This window comes from Poromitra crassiceps (assembly GCF_964638095.1).
Source record: "Poromitra crassiceps genome assembly, chromosome: 13".
Lineage (NCBI taxonomy): Eukaryota > Metazoa > Chordata > Actinopteri > Beryciformes > Melamphaidae > Poromitra > Poromitra crassiceps.
Genome location: NC_139644.1, coordinates 9,386,530 through 9,405,157, shown reverse-complemented (window position 1 = coordinate 9,405,157; position 18,628 = coordinate 9,386,530). Strand labels below are relative to the sequence as shown.

Below are 18,628 nucleotides of genomic sequence, written 5' to 3'. Positions count from 1 at the left end.
ATTGTTTCCACGGTAACGTGCTTGACTTTTAAATTGATAGGTTTGTTAGATTATAATGTAATCCATGAATCATTTTAGATTTAAAGCATACAATATTTCCGTTGAACTATAAAGTTTTTGCACACACAAAAAGTTTTGATTTTTATTTTCCTGAAAACCTTTTGCAGACCCCCTGCACGGACCCCTGGGGGTCCCCGGACCCCCATTTGAGAACCACTGCTCTAGAGGACACTATGTTAGGCTATTCACCTTATGTTGCCACGGCCACTTTTTCTCTTCCGTGTTAGACGCAATTGTATTTGTTCTTCCGGTTCAGGGTTAGCCGGCCGGTAAACATCGATAAACTGTAAACTATGAATGAGGTTTAGCAACATTCAGAAGCTACACTGCGGCCAACTTCAGACATGCTCATAGCATTACTGCTGCGAGGAGCCGATGGCTGTACCCGGTCGCCATTTAACGTTAGTTATAAAAGCACGTTGACAGTCTCACTGCCAGTACAGTACTAGGGGTTGACAGATAGCGTACTAGCTAGCGTTAGTCCGACCGGTCACACAGCCAGCGCGCTCCTTGCTGCTCGCTGAAAATGTCCAAATAGGCGTTATTCTGATAAACTGGTCACATATTTGGAATGGTACGTTCTCATCTGAAAAAATAGTAAAACTTCGTAACAGTTTTTTTTTTTTTTACTTGAAAACAGTTTTTGGGCAAGTCTAAAAATGATAAAGGTGGGAGTAATTTACTTCCGGGTCTAAAATGGAAATACGATTACAAAATGACGTCATGCAGAAGCCTCCTGATATGGGCAAATGATAAGGTGAATAGAGGATGGGTCAAATGCAGAGGATGAATTTCCCCACGGGGATAAATATAGGGATAACTATATTTACCCGATTTTAAAGCCACTTTGCATCATTATAATCTCAGTAATATAAGCATATGGACAGTGCTTACCTCCTCTATGGGCCCTATCATTGTACGGCGCTATCTTTTGCGCTGCGTTTGCGTGCCTCTTATTGCTATCGTCTGCCTTCACCGTCCAGTTTTGCGCTGTGATGACACAGGTGTAGGCGTGGCCCAGGCGTGTCGGTGGGCCTCTAGCCTATCATGTGTCTCGCGCAAGTGTCATTTAGCGCTGTGGGGAAGATACCGTCGGTATGTGGCGAGCGCAAAGAGAGGTTTGGGAGTTGCCCGTTCCAAAATAGGCATTCCAGCGCAATGTGTTAGAAAAAATCGCCTTGCTCTCAATTTTAACGCCACGAAATAGCTGGTCTTAGCGCAAACGCAGACGTACGCCTGAGCAGGGCCGATTTTACACTTCATGGGCCCCTGGGCTATTCATCTCTGCAGGGCCCCCCCTCAAGCGGAAGGGGGGCTTCGGTGGCGCCCAACGGGCGCCGCCGAAAAAAAATTTGAGTGTTTTTTTTTAACCTTTTTTAGCCGTATTTAAAGGAATATCTCATTTTAAATCAACATTAGGATTATACTGTTGTGATGTCATTATTCAGTATCTTCTCCTTTTCTCACTAACTTTCATGTCACCACCTGCTCTCCTGTCAGCATTCTAACTTACAAACACAAACTGTAGGTTTAGCCATCATGTTCTTTCATAAACAGCCTGATTGGAAAGAAAACATTGCCACTGAGATGTCACAACAAGCACTTTTATTATTATTATTTAGTATTTATTATTGCTGTTATTATTACAGTGCACACACACATTCTCACAATTATTGCACAAATCAATCAAGCAGTATTCAAGTCTGTTCGTACCTGAAATGTCTTCTTCCTGACTTTTGCCGTGGCAAAGCGTTTGACTAGAGTGGTGAAGTCCAATGTTCTAACAATGTCACTTTCCAATGACATCAATGTCAAGTGGGTGAGCCTTTCTTGTCCCATTGTAGACCGTATCCTGTTCTTGACAAGCCCAAGTTTTGAAAAGGAGCGCTCTCCAGAGGCATTTGTTACAGGGAGAGTTAAGTAAATCCTGAAGGCAATATCCACATTTGGAAAAACTGATGACAGGTTCCTCTTCCTTATTATTTGAAGCAAGTGCCGCACACTTTCATTGTCTTTGTTTTTGATGAATTCTTTGAATTGCACTATATTTCATCTACAAATTCGGGAGCCCTCTCACAGGGTTCCATGTCGTTGTTTCCGACCTCTCGCTGTTCCGACCTCCCCTCTCCCAGCCCCATGCCTAAACCTAACCTCCCCCAGACCCTAACCCAAAACCTAACCTCTCCCACCCTCCACGCCTAAACCTAAGGTCGGCATTGCGAGTGGTCGGCATAGCGGGTGGACACCCTCTCACAGTGGATGTTATTACTCTGCAAAAAAATTTGAATGCCGTCAGTAAAAAAAACATTTTTTGCGAAGACCCTGGACAGGGGGCCCAAAAAAAAAACATCAAGGGTCCCCAAAAAAAAAAAAAAAAAAAAAAAAATTTTTTTTTTTTTTTTTTTTTTTTGGGGCCCCTTGATGTCCCGGGGCCCGGGCTTCAGCCCGGGTGAGCCCGTTGGTAAAATCGGCCCTGCGCCTGAGCACAGACAGTCTCCACATCTCCGTGCAGTGCAGGAAATCCTTGATTGGATCAATTTACGCACGGCATGGATGTCACTCCACTCGCGCCTGCACACACTCTTCTCTCCTCGGAATGCCACGTTGATTTTCAACTATTGCCTACGTTGCAGAAAAAACACACCTTGATTTAAAAATGAGAATTCGTTTGTCATGGTTTTATTAGGCTACATAATTCCCGACCATACAGGTCTGTGGTGTAACATTAGATTACTTTAGGTAGGAGAGGGTAGGACAAAATTAAAAGCAAATGTTGATCTTTTCTAACCATTATACATTTAATAGCACCGCAATAGCCCTCTCCACTTCCCTCGTCGGGGGAGAGAGAGAGAGAGACACCCTCTCCCCATCAAGCAGACAGTGACGGAAGCATGTGTCTTTATGTGCGCCAAGGGGAAAATGACGGGCTAAATTGGTGGGATTCGATGTATATATATATCGATTAATAAAATGTGTGCTGGTGGAACGAAATTCAACTTCAAATAGAGCAGCATCACTCATCGCCAGCTCTCAGTACGCTGCGCAATTACGCATGCAGTATATGCCCACGGCGGAGATGCAGGAGAAGAGAGCCCGAAAAGGAATAGGCTAAGCATACGTCCATACAGTCAGACGTTTGGGCAGCAGCCCTTTTTCAGCGTGTGAAATGACAATAATACACAGGTGATTCACAGGTGGGCATGAGCATGTTATTTGATTTCTATGACAGCCTCACATCTCTCTATCTCTCTCTCTCTCTCTCTCTCTCTCTCTCTCCCTCTCCCCATCTAGGCTATCTTTTCTCTGTCCCTCTTTCTCTCTCTCACTCTCCCTCTGAGTGAGGAGGAAGCTGCTGACGTGACGCTGTGGTTTTATGGGGATGACCACACCTCCACTATGCTTTTGGGCATAAACACGCCTATACGGAGATGTGCGCCGAGATGACGTGAAGCGCAGCGGGCCGACACGCCCACAATTAGGGCTTTGCGGGGCGCTATTCCAGCGCAAAACGGGCGCTTAACGTCGTCGGGAAGATAGAGCCCTATATGTTTTCCAAATAGAGAAATATCATTTTTTTCCACCTGCAGAAACTCCACTCAGCCAGCTGGTATGTGTCATTAAGGCTCGTTAAGGCTCGTTAAGGCTCTCCATGCTCATTAAGGCTCGTTAAGGCTCTCCATGCTCGTTCTCTGTGGACAGAAAGAATCCAAAGAAACAATAACAGCCGCCCTTGAGCAACATCTGATCACTTCCAGGTCCAGAATGTCCAGAATGACGTGTAAGGTGGTCTTCACACTGATCCATTAGAACATGGACAGAATTATAAAACGGATAGATGTATGTCCGTTGCGTTGTTTTTGAGATGACATGGGGAAGGGCAGCATGCGGCACTCTGTAGTCAGGAAGACGTGGGCTCAGAGCTGGAACATATATGTAGCTGTTAGCCATAGCTGTGTGGAGCTGCATAAAGCACCACTGAATGACCAGTTTGATATAACGGTGAACCAGTTCAAGTCATGCTCTTTCCACAAAGCCCACCAGCTTTGAAATCTGCTGGCTAGTTGTTGACATTTATAACAATAGTGTGGCTCTAAAATAATGTTTTTATCGATGCGGGCAGACTGTCATGGCGGCGACTTCTGCTCCATTTCCGCTCTGAGAACAGAAAATCCAACCAATCCGTCAATCCAGAAAAAGTTCAGCCCCCTTGAACTTTCTGTCCATCAAAACATGCAAATTTCCTGGAGACAGTAATATCACAATACAATACAATATAACAAGGTACATCAGAGTTGTATAAAGTGACATATTATGTTTACAGCTAGTGCACAGAAGCCTATAGACGAACGAGTGCCTAACATTATGATAAGTGTTAATGCCTGGGAGCGCTGGTGCCGTGACACTAAAAACAAAAACAAGCACCAAACTGTCATTTCTAAGATAAGATCATAAGAAAGGTAGAATTCTTATCTAACGCTTCTTATCTTACCCTGGCTCTGATTTACACAGAAAAACTCACCTCAAACTGTCTTTGCGCCAACATTACGCAAATGAGTGGCACATATAGAGTCATGTGCTTCACACTCACATTATCTTTCATCAGTGACCTTTATAGTTTTTCAGCTATGTGTGTTTTTTCATGCGTCTTCGTTCAATACATGTTTATTACAGGTCAATCTAATTGATTCTAATTGATTGATTGTAGCTTATTCTCACTATTCAGAGTTTCACCCGCCTCTTTCCACCGACCTAGTTCCAGGGTCAGTTCTGGGCCAGTGCCTAATCTGGAATCTGGATCAGAATCTGGATTTTGAAAAGTGTGTCTGTGTGGGTGGGGGACATTCCCCCCCTTTCTAGTGGAAATTACACCTATGGGGGGTGTCTGTGTGGGTGGGTGTCTGTGTGTGGGGGTGAGGGCTGTTTGTGTGTGTTTTGGCCCAATTCCACCGCAGCTAGTAGCGCGGTCCCGCTCCGCTCGACTCGATAAATGGTCTCATTCCACCACTAAAAACTATCCCAGCCCGGTTTGTATTGGGGTCGAGTCGTGCTACTTTTAGTACCTGCCTCGTCGTGGTTCTATTCTGTGAACCCGGGTTCATACGGTGACGTGAAAACATTGTTGACGACTGATTGGTCAGGCAGAATCGTGTTTACTCTGTCTACTGAGTGTCAATGCAATGCTGGCGGCTGCATACCAGTTTAGTGGTCTTACCTTCTCTTCTGTTATGTATATTTCCATCAGTCTTTTGTGTTGCTGCCTTCGCCTCCGGTGAAATAAAATCGGGGGAGCTCAGGAAGCTCTGTAGCTGAGTGCAGGCTGCAGCGCTCCGCTAGGCCGCAGCGGGTGTTTGGTGAAGCCGCGGTCTTGCCTGGTGAGAGGCCGCGGGGTAGAGGCTTCACTCTGTTGCGCCTCTCCCGTCCCCGCACAGCGCAGCGCATGCCTGTGAGTTTGACTAACTACAAAGTGATATCCATTCTCTTGGCCGATTGTCACATTTGCCCATGTACACTGTAGGTAATTTAGAGGCACCAGTATTTCATAAACAGTTTAAAAGTTCTGTGGATGGATTTAATTGTAACGTTATGTTATAGCCTACTTCGGCTATAAGCGAAGGACAGATATGCGGTCGCTATGACGACCAGCTGTGGGCGGGGGTGGGTGGGGGCAGATGATCCGCGGTGGAAGCAAAAGTCCATCGGGCCGATACGATTAGAGCCGAGTGGTGCAGGGCAGTAAAATGTGGTGGAAATGAGCCATAAGGGGCTGTCTGTGTGTGGGGGGAGTGGGGTGGCTGTTTGTGTGTGGCTGGTGGGGCTATCTGTGTGTGGTAGTGTGGGGGAGGGGGGGGGGCTGTTTGTGTGTGTGTGTGTGTGTGTGTGTGTGTGTGTGTGTGTGTGTGTGTGTGTGTGTGTGTGTGTGTGTGTGTGTGTGTGTGTGGGGGGGTTTGGGTGTGTGGGTTTGTGTGTGTGGGGCTGTGTGGGGGTGGGGGGCTGTCTGTGTGTGGGGGTGGATGTAATGTCTGTCTTTCTGTCCGTCTGTCTGTCAGTCTGATTGTCTGCAGGATCTCTCAAAAAAGTTAAGAACGATTTTGCAGAAAACTTGGTAGCAAAGTTTGGACCAACAGAACTGATTAACTTTCCACACCCACTGGCCAAAAGGGGCCTTGGCGTACCTAACGTAACAGCAAGAAACTGTAGAAAGTTTGGTGGAGATATGCACACGGAGTGCCCTCTTATTGCACATGTGAAACATCATCCCCACTTACAAGAAGAACATGTAACTGCACTCTTATTATTTTATTTTTATTTTGACAAAAACGTTGATAAAATGGCAAACATCATTAAACATAGGTGATTTCAGGCTTTGCAAACGGGCTGTAAAGAGGAGAGAAACAGAAAAATAAGCACATCATGTCACATATTGATTGCATGTGAAGTTCCTAATAATATGAAACTGTGTGCTAATAGCTGGTAGCAGGTTTATGAGACCACTTCCGCAGCAGCTGTGCATCCCCAAACCAGATGACAAGATAAGAGTGAGCACAGTGACTCATCACACTAATCACATATAGAGAGGCAAAGTGGAACGTCTCTTCCTGCCTCAGCACTGTACCAGAGATTTTCATCCGCCATTTATTTTCCCATAGACATTTCGTAAAATGCTTATAAAATAGTTTTACTTTATCGAACCAAACGGTTCAGCTAACGCTCTATAATCGGGAGAGACCATAGAACATTTCACTTGGACCAAAACAAAAAAAACAGCATCGAAAAAAGATTTCCTTTAAACCCGCATTCTTTCTACGTTTTGGTCCCAGCGAAATGTTATGCGATCTCTCCTGTTTCTAAATATATCTGTACCGTTTGGTTTGAACCAGTAAAACTATTTTTATACGCATTTTACGAAATGTGTATGGGAAAATAAATGGCAGATGAAAATCTCTGGCACTGTGCTGAAGCAGGAAGTAGGCGGTCACTTTGCCTCTCTATAGACAGCCTGAGCACTGTAACAGTACACAGGCCAACAGGCCAACCCAGTGCCAATATGGCATCACAACCAGCAACCAGGATGCTTGTACAAGCTATCTCTGAATTCAATGATATCTGGTTTTATGTTAGTTTCATATTATTCATTATTTGTGTCTGCCTTGATCACCGTGATGATCACCCCCTTTATTTTTTATTTGTGCATGTTTTTAGCGGGGGGTTCCTATCTGGAGGAAACCCCAGGGGAGCACGGGGAGAACATGCAAACTCCACACAGAAAGGCCCTTTTTGACGAGCCCATCTGGGCAGTAGGCACTGAGGACATGGGGATGGGGACACACCCACAGAGTCCCAGGCGGGAATCGAACCCAGGACCTTCTTGCTGTGAGGCACCAGTGCTACCACTGCGTCAGCGTGCCCCTAGACTTGCTTCGAGCAACCTGGTGCCGCCCACGCCGTTATGGCATCAGCAAACCACTACTACATTAGGTATGGGTCACTCTCTATGGTGAGGCACCTACAGTCCTGGGTTTTCCAAACGCTACGCGCGTTCCCCCGGGATCTAGCTCTGGTGTGACGATAGAGAGGTGGAATTTAGCTTGCCTTTCTTTTAATTTAATTTCTTTGTTTATTTATTTATTTTATACAGGGACAGTGCACAGTAATTGACCCAAGGGTAATTTTGCCATGGTTAGCAAAATGGCTACCGGCTAGATGGCACTGACGTCTGTGCCACGGTCCGTCCTCCACGTGGCTTCAAACCTCACGGGAGCGTCTCAGGAGCGTTTTGTCTGCCTGAGTTTTCTGACTTGCTAATTTGGGGATTTATCATTTGTGTTTGTGCTTCTACCAAACTAGACTGCAGAGTTAAATGGTTTCTTTGTTTGTCTGTTTTAATTGTGTTTATTGACCGAGTGGCAGAGACTTTGAGCTGTGTCGGAAAGTGCCAGATGGCAAGAGAGAGAAACATGGCAAGAGACATATATACTTTGTTGTGCTGTAGGCCTGTAGCCTACTTTACCACTGTTGAATCCAGTTATGAATGATATTGCTCAAATATTTGGCTGTTAAAAACACATCCATCCTCCTAATTATTTTGTATCTATATTTAACATACTGTGCCTGTAGGAGGAGAACACACTTGTATTTCTTCTCCTACAGTTGTGATATACAGTCGCATGTCTGCACACGGTGTTTTATTTTGAAAATTGACTGGATGTTTTTTGTTAGAGTGGCTGTGAGTCTGTGACCAGCTCTGGCAGCCGCCTCGCGGCCATAACGTGACCAGTGACATCTGACAGTCATTTTCAACTGTCGTCCCTCTGGCCAGAAGTTACTGGCCAGCAGTTACTGGCCAGAAGTTACTGGCCAGAAGTTACTGGGCAGCAGTTACTGGCCAGCTGTTACTGGCCAGAAGTTACTGGCCAGAAACTGTTTCTCAATGAGGTTGGACAAATGTTTTTTAAGAAAAAAAAACAGCATGGAAACTGCTGTTTAGCATGGTAAAGTCTTATTTAAAAAAATGAACATGAAACATGAAAGAAATACTTAAACAAATTTATTTATATCAAATCAGGATAAAAAATATATACTGTATATACTCAGAACACATATAGATAGAAAAATCATAGAAAATCCAAAACTCTTGACATATTGGACACTCCAGGTGACTACATGTCTTAAACCACATTATTTACAACCAAGTGGGTAAAAAGACATGAAAGCAGTGAATAGAGGAATTTAAATTAAATGCAGGTGCACTGATAATACTGTACTTCTTAGCACCACAACAACATACAAATATATGTACATTTAGCTAAGCATTATATATCAATTATATTTCCACAAGCTGTTTATTGGAGCGATAACAGTAATTACAGCTATTTTAAATCTTATTTTCTAGCACTTTCCTAAAATGTAACTGCCATATCAAACAAAACAAACAATGAAAAAAGAAGATACATGTATATACAGTACAATTATGAATAGTAAAAGAGTAAACATTCAGCTCAGCGGAATTAGATCATAAAAATGTGAAGACCTCTCTGCTCTAGGCTACTGTATCTGAAACAACCCAACTCTCAATGTTTAGTCAATTATGGATGATTATAGATTATAGCAGTTTTACAAATGTCAATGAGCAATGAGAAAAAACTGACATGTATTTAGCAACGAATAAATGTATGGATAACAGATGGAAGGATAATATATTACAGTGTTTACATTTTTCTCAATGATAAACCACAAGTGTGTGTGTGTTTGCGCGCGTACACGTGCTTGTGAGAGAGTGTGTGTGTGTGTGCGTGCGCACATGTGCATGCGTGTGTGTGTGTGTGTGTGTTTGCATTTATACCTATAAATGTCTATAATATCATGTATTATGTGGCAGCCTGTATGTCCACGACAAATTTCCCTCGGGACAATAAAATAATCTTGAATCTTGAATAATGAATCACTTTACCAACCAGTGTTTCAGTGCTGACTTTACAGTTCAGCTGAAACTGATGACACATCTGATCTGCCTGTCTTGTATGTAGATCTGATCTGCCTGTCTTGTATGTAGATCTGATCTGCCTGTCTTGTATGTAGATCTGATCTGCCTGTCTTGTATGTAGTTGTTGTGGGTTTGGATTCTGAGTTAAGTAGCTGCTGCCAGGCCCGTAGCTACCATTGAGGACACCGAGGTCATGACCTTGGTATTTTCCACACCAATTTTTTTTTTTTTTTTTTTGAAAAATAGCCCCGGTCCCCAGATCTATTAATCTGTCATTGATGTTTTAATGTGACAGTTGATCGGAAATGCAACAATTTGCTTCCTCTCTGTGTGCTATAGAAGGAAGAGAGATAACTCACAACATTCAGATTTTGCATTGAGGCTAGATTGGGGCTAGACTTTGGGGACAGTTCTATTGAAGTGAATGGGTAAGTAACTCCCCTGTAAGTGATGTTTGTGTAGATCGGCCATTATATTTAATTGAGCAGTATTCTGCCATGTGACCTGTATGCAGAATATAAATTATATTATATGGGGAGACATTTATTTTTTGTATCATTTTAAAGCAACGGCACAGTAAAGAGGATATTAATCTAACATGATGTATGTAGTTCTTTATAGATCTAGCCTCTTCATTTTGCTCTCAAAGTGCACCAGATTGAAGCATTTTACTTTAAAATGGACAAAATTTTCTATCCGGGGGGGCTCAGCCCCCCCTGGGCCCCCCATGCCATGCTAAAATGACCTCGGTATTTCTCAAACCCTGGCTACGGGCCTGGCTGCTGCCCTTTCACAGACAAAGTAGTTTTTATGGTCACATCGTTCATCATTCCAGCTGTATGTTGGGGGCGACGGGGGGCTTGTTTTATTTTCTAAGAACTTGATCTCTCCACAGTTCTCTTTTGTGTCTCCATTGGGCTCTTTTTCGGCTCCATTGGGCTTCCCATCGCCCCAGTAGCTGCAACCCAAAAACAACAGAACACAGTCACTTTTTTTCTTTTTTCAAAGAACAAGAAGCATTTGATGGACAGCAACATACAGGATGTGACCAACATCAACCCAAACACAAGTTACACAACAGACACTTGCATGATAAAGATGATTATATGAAAACATCTCTGGAAAGGGTTTTGGACTGAATGTCTGGAAACATCTTTTGTTGGCACTGAGACAGATTAGTGTCATTAATCTAACATAAAAAGCTGACATCTGAGCCGTATACCACGAATGTTGTATAAGAAGATCCAGGATCTGTCCCTTGATCTGGTTTGTCTAAACCAGATAAGCTCGATTGTAGTTAATTTGTACCACGAACGTCGATTGCCACTCGTTAACTGGAACCAGGTTTTTCTAATCAAGCCGAGAGCTCGTGCACATGAAAATGCCCGTGCACTGGAGCTCGTGCCCACAAAAGAGGTGTGGTTTTTAACAACTGCCAATCACAATGCAATATGTGGACTGCTCCAACTTCTACAGCGCCAGACACGCCTATTTCCTCATTCATTGGAACCACAAATAAAAATCTGCATTGGATATTATTAGCCTGTTCCCGATTGACTGTCTAAAGTTACCACTTTTATCCACACCAGTAATTTCTTTGAAGAGCGGTTTCTGCCTCCACGTAGGCTATCTACAGCAGCTCAATTCACCCTCTCAATAAACTCAATAAAACCGGCATGTCTTTTGTGGAAGCAATGTGTAACCTATCTCAGTCCAAAATCCGTATGTATAGACCATTTAGGCTCAATGAATAATAATGATCTCATGATGTGTTTAGTCGCACTGATTGAATAATTCCTATAGGCTAATCAATAAAAAAAAGAATGATAATAAAATAAAAAATGCTTCTGAACTGAATCGACACGGTACGTGCGGGCATAGATTTCATTTATAAAAAATTGCCTATTTAGGTCACATATATAGGCTATTGTCAGCAGAGTCGCATATCTCCATATTTCATATAATGATGCTGGAAATATGAAGTTCAATCACATCATACAGGCCAAAAGCAACACAGTTGCAGCTGCAAAATGCAGGAGTAGCCTAGATATGAATCATCTTAATATGGGATCGCCTGTGTGCTGGTGATCCCATATTAAATTGCTTAGATGTACCGGTAGTAGGCTATTCTAGCATGTATGACCATTTAAATTCCAACCCAACGTCAGTCTCAGCTCCGTTGCGCACACGGCACCGTGCGCTTTGGAGAGGTTTATTTAACCTTTTTTTGCCGGTTTTGTGATATTTCTCCACTCACTATTCAGCTGCAATCGATCAGCTGGGTCAAACAACGTATCTAGGCTACTTGAGAGCACAAAAATGAATATATAAAAACATATTCCAAAGTGGTAAGTAGGGCTTAATTTAAATGTAGCCTGCAACAAGTGCAAGGCGTTAGTCCTTGATTAATTCAACAGGAGCCTTTTTTTTTATTTTTTATTTTTCTTTTTCATTTGAATGCAATGTATTTTTCATATGGGGACCATATGAATGGTGACTCGCTGTTTCCAGAGAGCTGATTGGTAAGCAGGTGGGTCTTTCATGGGTTTTTATCTTATCCTATGAACTTAACCTGCTACAAAGCAGGTTAGCCGTAGAGCATAAGTTGCTATGGTGATCTATCTCGATAAGAAGTTAACTAGCATCGTGGTACGGCAAAACTAGGGTTAAACCTGAAGTTACCTCGCTAAGCCAGTAATCTTGCTTTGTGGTACAGGCCCCTGGTCTGGTAAAGCTGAATTTGACTGAATTCAAATACAAAAGTAATGTGAGAACCTTGCGTACGTTGTTGTGTTCAGCTCCGTCCCATCCACCCATCTCCACGTCCCTTCTTTCACAGTGTCATTCAGTCCAATCCAGATGCGCTTCAGGAATTGTCTTGTGAAGTCCTGGTTGATACAGATGGACACAAACGGGAGTCAACATAAGTGATTTGTTGTTTCAGATTCCCATATCCTACACGTTGCATTCATCCACTCTCACTACTCTCTCTCTCTCTGCACTCATACTCACACACACACACACACACGCACGCACACGCACACACACACACACGCACGCACGCACGCACGCACACACACACACACACACACACACACACACACACACACACACAGGAACGTACGCACGCACCTGTTCTTCTCTGCTGTTGATAATCACCAGGTCTGCATCTCTTTGCTTGCAGTCTTTTCTACTTTCAGCCCAGGTTTTATTAGTGGAGGAAACATAGTAGAAACTATGCTTGAAATAACTCCATCCTGTTGAGAACAACCACAAGAACCTCAACAGATCAGTACAGTTAGATACCAAAATCAAAAGGTAATCAAACCAAACAAGACTTCAAATGGTACAAGTGAATTAATGAATATTATGAGATGATGAAAGATCAAATTAAAGATACAGTGCTTGTTAAAGCACCACCATCTGGCCAATATGCGCGTGCTGCCTTGCCTGAATAGTGGGGGCCGGCCGTGGGGACCCAACTGTCAAATACGGTTTCTGAGCTGCAGACACTTTTAGGAGGGAGAAAGAAAGAAAGAAAGAAAGAAAGAAAGAAAGAAAGAAAGAAAGAAAGAAAGAAAGAAAGAAAGAAAGAAAGAAAAAGAAAGAAAGAAAGAAAGAAAGAAAGAAAGAAAGAAAGAAAGAAAGAAATCCAGCAAAAAGGTTCCAGCACTACTTGTTTGGACCCCTAACTAATTTCATCCTCATAGCACTCACCAGTATTATTCAGGTCCTTCTTCAAGTTGTTGTTGTTGGTCTGTAACTGGTCTCTCTCTCTGGTCAGGTTGTTGTTCTTGGTCTGTAACTGAGCTCTCTCTTTGGTCAGGTCGTTGTTACTGGTCTGTAACTGGTCTCTCTCCTCAGTCAGGGCTTTGTTACTGGTCTGTAACTGGTCTCTCTCCTCAGTCAGGGCTTTGCATCCAGCCTCTACCAGGTGTCACAATGTCAAAACAGAAAGAATGACATGGAAAAGTGAATTCACCCACATATATTCACCCATATATATATATATATATATATATACATACATACATACATGCATATATACATACACATACACACACACACACACACACACACACACACACACACACACACACACACACACACACACACACACACACACACACACACACACACACACACACACACACAAGAAGTCATGCAACTTTGAAAGAGGACAGTCCCAAGATTCTCCACACCAAGCTTTATGTGAATTGGATGAGCAGTCTAGGAGGAGGAATTGTGACAAAAGTGTTTCATAAAGAATCAAAATGGCAGACATTGAAAGTGATATATGGGTTGGACTCGTCCCCTTCCAAAGAATCTATGGACACAAAAATGTTCAGTCTAGGACCCAGAGTTCAGAAGTCATATGGCGAAAACCACTGACCTAAAAAAGTATGGACAGAGCTATCCCATTGATTTTGGACTCCTGTTTGGAGTTGAAGTGTTGGCTCTCGCTATCTTGATCTTTCGTCAGCAGAGTGGGAGGGAATAGGTTGAGTCCTTGCACAGCTCATGTTAGATGGGGGTTCCCCAGAGCTGCAGCCCCGCCTGCTATTGGTCCGTGATTGCAAGCTGTGCGATCACTGGACAGGCGATCTGTCAATCATCGCCTTTTCTATCGTCTATTTTACTACAAATGTGCGAGTTATATAAAAAATGACCCCACTACAGTTGTTATGAAAAGGTGAAAATAGCTATATAGACCAAAACCGTGTTAAGGCCCATGCCCCACTTACAGGGTAAAGTACAGGGTACCACATCTGTACTTACAGGGTACTTACCCTGTACTGATTTGACACCCTGTACTTACAGGGTAAATTCACATCTTGTACCCCAAGATGTATGTACAGGGTGATCTGTACCCTGATCTGTTACCCTGCACTTAGGGTAGTTCGCGGGATGTATTCTAAAGTGTTACCGAAAGAAAGAAAGAAAGTAAGAAAGAAAGAAAGAAAGAAATCCAACAAAAACAAGAGGGTTCCAGCACTATGTGTTTGGACCCTAACTGATTTCATCCTCATAACACTCACCAATATTACTTGGCTTCGTCATCAACTGCGTCAGATTGTTCTTCGTGTGTTCTCCCTCTTCAGTCAGGACTTTGTTACTGGTCTCTAACTGCTCTTTCTCTCTTTTCAAGGTGTTGTATTTGCTCTGTAACTTATCTTTCTCTGTGTTCAACTCGTTGTATCTGGTCTCTGACTCACCTCTCGCTAAAGTCAGGTTCTTGTTATTGATCTGTACTAACTGCTCTTTTTCTGCTTTCAAGCTATCCAGGGTGTTGTTACTGGTCTGTAGTAGCTGCTCTTTCTTTTTAATCAGGTCTTCTTTCTCTTTAATCAGGGCTTCATTGGATCTGTCTGAGAGCAGAAAAAAAGACATGGAAAAGTGAGTTCACCCACATGGCCAGCACAAGAACACACAGCCTTCTTCTCAGCACAACACTTTTACAGTAGATTCTCTTAGGTTGTCATTTTGAGCAGAGACGTCACCTTCACTTACTAGAATCAGAGCATGTTCTCAGTTTAGATGACAATTCACTTTAAAACACAATCCAGATATTATTGCATCAATCCATGAATCATAGATGGATACAAACAACCCCTCTCCCACAGCCAGCAGCCATGAGAGCCAAGACTCAATCTGACTGTTCTGTCAACATTGAATTTAATTATAATAATTAATTAAACAATTTTGAACTTAATTGAACAACTTTTACAACCGTAATTGAACAACTGTGTCTTTAAAGTCTCTAACTACATTCTCATGTGAGCACTTCCACATGTTTCATGATGACATCACAGATTAGAGCCGTGCATCTCATGGTTTGCAGCTTTGGGAGGAATAACCTGTCACACTTTGCAGATGACATCATGCTTTCATCCAACCCTTCGCAAGCTGCCTCCAAGTGGTGAGAGTGCTGAATTGCACTGTTTCCACTTTGCCTCTGCCTGCTACACATTTGGAAAGATGGGAATAAGTGGGATGGAGAGCGAGAGGGAAAAGGACGATCTGCCTGTTTTTGTGATTGACAGCAAAGCGTAAATCACACTGTCAATGTCCATACAGTAGCTTCCATAGCTTGTTTATAGAGAGGCAAAGTGGAACGTCACTTCCTGCTTCAGCACTGTACCAGAGATTTTCATCCGCCATTTATTTTCCCATAGACATTTCGTAAAATGCTTATAAAATAGTTGTACTTCGTCGAACCAAATGGTTCAGCTAACGCTATAATCGGGAGAGACCATAGAACATTTCACTCCGACCAAAAAAAAAAAAAAAACAACATTGAAAAAATATTTTCTTTTTTTTGTTTAGGTTTTGGTCCCAGTGAAATGTTATGCGATCTCTCCTGTTTCTAAATATATCTGTGCCGTTTGGTTTGAACCAGTAAAACTTTGTATACGCATTTTACGAAATGTGTATGGGAAAATTTAATGGCGGATGGAAATCTCTGGTACAGTGCTGAAGCAGGAAGTAGGCGGTCACTTTGCCTCTCTATGCCAACATGCAGAACAGAAAGCTTCATCTGCATCTTTGCTGTCCTCCACCCTGCCTCGTTTTAAAGGAAATGACACATCAGTCTGTCTTGACACACCACAGTCCACCGCTAAGTAACTTACTTGAGCAACTATAGCTAAATTATCCTCATCTCTCTCACTCTCACAACAAAACACTGATACGTAATGAACAGAGCAACCAACCACACTACTGTAGCAGAGGTCAGTGGGATATACTGTATTATCTATATATATATGTATATATATATATATATATATATATATTAGGGCTGTGAATCTTCACTGGCCTCACGATTCGATTCGATTACGATTCAGAGGGCTACGATTCGATTCGATTACGATTATCGATGCATCTCGATGTATCTTAAATCGATGCATCACTTTTTTGATTTATTTTTTCTCACTTTCTTTTTTCTCACTGTGTGGCTACTTTTAAAATAAAAGTGCATTTGGAATTGCATTGTATTATGATCCATAATTAAAATAAACAACTGCATGTACTTCCATTATATTTGATTTGATTATTAAAAAAAATAGTAATAATAAAAAAAATTAATAATCGATTTTTGACATTTGTGAATCGATGCAGAATCATGCACGTCCGCATCGCGATGCATCTTATAATCGATTATTTTTGACACCCCTAATATATATACATACATATACACTGTGTATGAGTGTGTATGGTTTTTGAAGCGTAAATGCGTTAGGGAAAGTGATCCTCGTTTGTGAAGATTATCTTGCTGAACGCAAACGTCACTGTTTCATAAACTCTTGTTAACCACAGGCCTTATTTCATGGATTTAACTGAAATTCCCATAGAAAAATCCCATCCCATTGCCTTTTACACGTACGAAGCAGCCTATAAAAATACGTTCTCCCAGCAGTACTCTATTATTTAGGTCAGCGTTAGAGACTGACTTGTGAGCAGTGTGGGGGGTAACGCACTACAAAGTAACGCATCACTGTATTCACATTACATGTGTCTGTAGCGAGCATGCAGTGTAAGGCATTCCAGTCCCTAAAGCCAGTAATCACATTACAGTTACTATTCAAACACTTATGGCATTACTTATGGTTATATGGTTCTTCAATTATCTGCAGGATCAGGATTGAATCTGCAGGATTTTGGAGGGGAAAAAAACATGCAGTGCTTTTTCATGCACTAAATTACAGGACATGGATTGGATGGGCTGGAGGGACGGGGAGGAGTGAGATCTTGTGTATTTTCTGATTAGGATAGGGATTTGTGCTGATATGGGCGTATGTAAGGTTTCATTGTTAATTGGCAATTAGGTGACAATGCATCTCAGAGTAACACAAAAGTAATGTAACTAGGAGTGTAACAAATTACTTTCTCCAGGGATTAATTAAGTAAAGTAAGGCATTCCTTTTTTTAAAGTAATGTGTAATGTAATATTACTTTTTTGAGTAACGACCCCCAACACTGCTAGTGCCGACAAATTCTCGACTCAAGTTCTTGTTATTGGCCTGTAACCGCTTCTTCTCTTCTTCTAATCTAGATCTTTTGCTTTTGCATACTTGCATTTCAGAGAGACTGAGGTGACTTTCTTTGCCGTGATGTTGGGGAAACGAGATTTGGAATCAGAACATCTCTGAATATATAAAATGAGGAAAGAAAAAACTCACTTGTCACTAACAGAACTGCGATCCCAGCCATCAGGAGAAGGGACAGCAGGCCCAGACACACTGCAGCAGCTCTGGCCGGACCGAACCACTCCAAACACACTAAAGCACACATTCACCTCATTTTCAGCTTCCATGGAACACACATTTTACTACACAATATTGTAGTGTGTATACAATCCTGTGTGTGTGTGTGTGTGTGTGTGTGTGTGTGTGTGTGTGTGTGTGTGTGTGTGTGTGTGTGCGCGTGCGTGCGTGTGTGTGCGCGCCTGTGTTCGTGCGTTCGTGTGTTCTTACTTAAACACCGAGGTCCAATCCGATTCCTGTGCGTAGGAGTTCCAACTTCGGTGTAGCTCCGGTCATTGTCAACGTCCCTTACCCTCACTGTAAATGACCACTGTTTTATAATCTCTGCATTAACGTAGATTTCCTCGGACATCTTCAAGCCGTCCGTTACTGCGCTGACGTCGCTGTGCGAACATCCATCTGATCGCCTTGCTGCATCCGTTTCTTCTCGGCTTCTTCCTCCCCGCACACTCAACACTGTGTGTTGACTTATCTACTTCAGATCTGTGGCTTTCAACTGTACGTCATCTAAGCTGCATGTTGAGATGTAGTGTGAAGTCTGTGGTGGTTTTCAACCACTGGCACTGGTCTGATGGGGACGTCAACTGAAGGAAGTTAACATAACATCAACATAACACATAACTAATAAAAAAAAAATCCCCTCACATGATTTTTGAAAGTCTATAAAGCCCCTTATCACACAAGGGCTTTACATAACATCATCACAGTCACACATGTTACATCATATACACTACACATTCTACTAGATTACATTACAATACTACACAAACACAGCATATCTTTGGACTGTGGGAGGAAACCGAAGCAGCCGGAGGAAATCCAC

General features: G+C 42.5%; 1 protein-coding gene across 1 annotated transcript in view; it reads right to left on the bottom strand.

Moving 5' to 3' along the window:
- Nucleotides 1-18,210, bottom strand: part of LOC310787919 (uncharacterized protein) — a gene marked incomplete at its 3' end in the record, with an annotated part of 30,917 nt that extends 12,707 nt beyond the window's left edge. The window contains exons 1-7 of the mRNA XM_083649372.1: nucleotides 18,016-18,210; nucleotides 17,722-17,820; nucleotides 14,581-14,910; nucleotides 13,259-13,468; nucleotides 12,674-12,798; nucleotides 12,326-12,429; nucleotides 10,360-10,499 (exon numbers count right to left, since the gene is read on the bottom strand). Coding sequence (XP_083505498.1) covers nucleotides 10,360-10,499; nucleotides 12,326-12,429; nucleotides 12,674-12,798; nucleotides 13,259-13,468; nucleotides 14,581-14,910; nucleotides 17,722-17,820; nucleotides 18,016-18,157 — 1,150 coding nt within the window. The 5' untranslated portion in view covers nucleotides 18,158-18,210. The remainder of the gene's footprint in view (nucleotides 1-10,359; nucleotides 10,500-12,325; nucleotides 12,430-12,673; nucleotides 12,799-13,258; nucleotides 13,469-14,580; nucleotides 14,911-17,721; nucleotides 17,821-18,015) is intronic.
- Nucleotides 18,211-18,628: the final 418 nt, after the last annotated feature.